Source organism: Leuresthes tenuis, unplaced genomic scaffold (assembly GCF_036924035.1).
Source record: "Leuresthes tenuis unplaced genomic scaffold, fLeuTen1.0.hap1 SCAF_17, whole genome shotgun sequence".
Lineage (NCBI taxonomy): Eukaryota > Metazoa > Chordata > Actinopteri > Atheriniformes > Atherinopsidae > Leuresthes > Leuresthes tenuis.
Window position 1 is genome coordinate 13,197,246 of NW_027325371.1, and position 3,651 is coordinate 13,200,896.

General features: G+C 41.1%; 1 protein-coding gene across 3 annotated transcripts; it reads left to right on the plus strand.

Moving 5' to 3' along the window:
* The first annotated feature begins 343 nt into the window (after nucleotides 1-343).
* On the plus strand, nucleotides 344-3,651 carry LOC140273025 (lipid droplet assembly factor 1-like). 3 transcript variants are annotated; one of them, XM_072368551.1, is made up of 5 exons: nucleotides 344-391; nucleotides 1,567-1,707; nucleotides 1,821-1,989; nucleotides 2,082-2,224; nucleotides 2,326-3,651. In XM_072368551.1, the coding sequence occupies exons 2-5, from the start codon at nucleotides 1,627-1,629 to the stop codon at nucleotides 2,383-2,385; spliced, it is 453 nt and encodes a 150-aa protein (XP_072224652.1). In that variant the 5' UTR covers nucleotides 344-391; nucleotides 1,567-1,626; the 3' UTR covers nucleotides 2,386-3,651. The 3 variants fall into 3 exon arrangements, with proteins under 3 accessions (XP_072224652.1, XP_072224651.1, XP_072224650.1); XM_072368550.1 differs by having other exon boundaries at nucleotides 346-411; XM_072368549.1 differs by lacking the exon at nucleotides 344-391 and adding an exon at nucleotides 398-522.

Here is a 3,651-nt window from a genome sequence, read left to right on the forward strand (position 1 = left end):
AAGTAGCTATTCTTTCAAAATAAGATTCTGGCCCTTTACTTGAACATGGCGGTTAGGGACCAAGGCCCCAGGACACATAGACATCCGTTTGTTTTTGCCTGTTAGTGAATGGGTCGTGAGGCAGGTTGAAGGTTTATTTTGTTTTATCTTCTAGAAATCCGTATTGATCATCTTTTTTATAAAGAAAACGAAGCATCCTGTGTATTTATTGACCTTCTTCCTTCTTACTATGTAGTTTTATTTGGAAGTAAACCTGCTGAATTCCTCGTTCACCTTCGGGTTTGTGCTGCAACTTGTTTGTTAAACAGTAGATGGCAGCAATAATGTCCACAAACCTCTCAGAGTCAACAAGCATGAGGAGGAAGATGGGGGAGGAAGAGAGGACAAAGAGGTGTGTTCTCTTCAGAAAGGGTGTGATCGTCAGTATGGAATATAAATGTTTTAGGTGACTAGAGGACTTGATTACTTGTGCTGTGAGCTGCTGTTTGGTGGGAATCAGTCGAGATTTGCTACACTTGTCAGGTATGTATTGCCAGCAGAACTTCCACGGCTCCCGGGACGTGTTTAGGTCCTCTGTGGTGTTTTACGTCTCACCCGAACAGCTGTTCAGGATCTCAGACAGTTTGAACCTCTGCGCGAAACTTTTTATTCAAACTGTGATGAAGTTGGACATCAACGTGCCGTAAACGCCAGATTAATATTTGAGGGCTCTCGCCTGCGTCACTTTTCCCCACGTAGCTCTGTTCATACTTGGGAGTCACGTAGTCCATTAATTTTCTGCGGAAACCTCCAAAATCTGAATGCAAAACTACTCCCTTCTTTTTTTCTTACTAATTTCTCGTCCAGAATTTGCCTTAAATTTGCCCTTTTTATCAGGTTGTAAAATCGCTTCACAGTATTTACAGTTTCTGAGTTTATTAACAAGCCAACGTGTATAAGAGAAAAATACTGAATATACTATTGCTTACATTCATGCTGAATTTGATTCTTTCCATCATGTTTAAACTAAATACTTCTCAAAACTGGCTGCCCGCTTCAATACTTAACTCCACATTTATTTCCATGTTTTTTTTTTCTTTTCTTAAAATTTTGGTTCAATATGTGTTTCAATAATGCCTCATGTGCTTATTTTATTAAGTTAACCTCCCACCCATGGCTTTCTGTCCATCTCAATGCAAAAGCATGTCTGCGTGGTGGAATTTGAGCACAATATTAATTTGATCTAAATCATTTTGTTTTTAGACAAGCCAAAGCTGTGTCTGAAAATGCCACAATAGCCTCTCATTGTGAGCATGAAGTTGAAGGTACTTCAAATTGGAGGCTCCCTGCAAGATTGTGACACAAACAATGTGCATGTCCAATCAGGTGCAGCCACAATGTGTGCATGGTTGCAGGAGCAGGTAGTTTGTGTGCTTAAGTTAAGGAGAGCGCTTCTCATGTCATGTGTCCTGAAATGGACAGTAAAGCCATCAAGCATCCTTAAATTCTTAACATTAGCTGACCACATATGTGAGATGCCATTTGTGATGGACTCTCGCAAACTCAAGCATTCGTAACTTTTAACAGGTACTTCAGTGGTGGGATTTCACCTCTCAGGTTGACTGACTGGCTCTCAGGCGTGTGAAGATGCAGCGCAGCAGAAGGTTGACTCAGCAGCTTTGGAAAAGATGGACGACCCTGTTGGACCGCCTTCAAAACGACCCCATGGTATCCCAAAACTTTCCATCTGCATCTGTCAGACAATACTAGTGTGCATGGTTGCTTTTCCTTCAGAAAATGCCTTTCCACACAGCTGCATGATGTCATTCTCTGTTCAACAGGTCGCTCAGGTGGTGAGTACAAGGATCAGGCAGTACCTCAGCAGCCACCCATTCTCAGCTCTCGCACTGCTGCTGTTTGGTGCAATGGCTGCGCTGCCCGTCGGACTTTTCCTCATTTTCACATTTGTGACCGTTGCTATGTCAGCAACAGGTTTTCTTTTCTTTGCAGGTTGGTATTCCAAAGTCAAACTCTACCACTGCATTGGGATGTTTCTTTTATTATTATTTGCTATCACAGGCCTGTTGTGTCTCTTTGTTTAGTGTTCCTGTTGTTTGTCGGAGGGTTGACTCTGCTGTCCGTGCTCTCTGGCATCGCCATCTTCTCTGTCCTGGTTTCGGTCATCGTCAATGCTTTGTTCATCACCATCCCAAGCTTACTCAAGCACAAAGACCCACTCCCAAAGGTAGTCTACAGCTTTAATTATACATGCCGCTCTTATGGCAACCATAAACCTCCACAGCTACAGCACACATACTCATGGTCTGATCCTGTCCCTCCCTGCAGAATGGTGTTAACCGTGAGAATTTGAGTGAGAGTGAAGCTTCAGGACAAAAAGAGATGTAGCAGATCGCATCATCCTCTCACCTACTGAAGTTGTGAATCAGCACCATTGAAGCTGTGATGGGGATCTGGTCTTAATGTGATCTGCTGTGGTAACCGATTTGTTAGGCATAAAAACCCTCTTATGTCCAGGTCCTAAATGTAATCAATATGAGCCTAATGTTAGGTTTGATATCCGAATGTTGTGTTCAATACTTGTGAATTATCTTGAATTTATCAAAGTATTGACCTACTTTCACCTGCCTTATTCACTCTTGCATCTTCTTTATGTGCTTTCAGTTGGCCAATGATTTTACATCAAGTAACAACAAAGATATGTTTGTTAATTATACTGAGTTAATGTTAAAAGTACACAGGGAACAGGATATAACATACTAATGACCTTTTTTTTTTAACTTGCTTTTATAAGGCCATATCTTTTGGTATACCATTGCTTTATTACTGTCACTATTTCTAGTTTAAGGGCAGACTAATTTTATTTCTCTACAAACATTGTCGGGGCAAAAGTATCTAAAATTATTCAAATCTAGACTCCAGCGAATCCAAACGTTCAGCTCTGGACTTTCCTCTGACCTTGAGTCATCCCTCTTCCTTCGTTTCATTTCTTTCTCCTTGCTCGCTTCTCTCTTTCACTGAGGGTGGACACTTTCTCTTTTTCTCACACCTCCTTCTCTTAAACTGACAGATCACCCTCTTGTTTAAGCGTGCCCATGTGGCATTGCTGCTTTTGTCTGGCAGACTTCGCCGCACCCAAGTAAGACATGCATACACTTTTATCCAATCTTATATTTATTCATTCACCCACTGTTACTGTGCCGAACAGTAACGGGGCAAGAGTGGGCGATTACAATTCATGTGATCAGCTGTGTGCACAGTGGCTACTGAGGACGTTTTCTGTGATTGGTTTTCACTATAAATCAGCCTATCAGAGTGGGTATGTTAAAGTTTACTTTGTCAGTGAATCATTAAAGCACTGAAAGACAGATTAAAGAGTGATTTTTTTTTTATTTGTCTGTGCCACTTCCTGAGTCATGTGGCTGAAGGGGTCTTCAGTGGGAAAGGAACTCAAGTACGCAAAATATTCTAAAGACTGAAAACATTCAAATCTAATTGTATTTAGAAAGGAAAACTACAGCAACGAGAAAATATTTTGCACCGTAACCACAGAAACCGCTTTAAATAAAGTAAACCTGGGTACACGTCACTATGTTCAATCTTAAGAAGGAGGTTGAGCATGTGAGAAAAGCTTTTAGAATTAATTTTCTTTTT

Coding starts and splice junctions, on each gene's coding strand:
- LOC140273025 (XM_072368551.1), top strand. CDS start 1,627: ATGCAGCGCAGCAGAAGGTTGACTCAGCAGCTTTGGAAAAGATGGACG. Junction 1,708..1,820: donor GCCTTCAAAACGACCCCATG/GTATCCCAAAAC, acceptor TCTGTTCAACAG/GTCGCTCAGGTGGTGAGTAC. Junction 1,990..2,081: donor AGGTTTTCTTTTCTTTGCAG/GTTGGTATTCCA, acceptor CTCTTTGTTTAG/TGTTCCTGTTGTTTGTCGGA.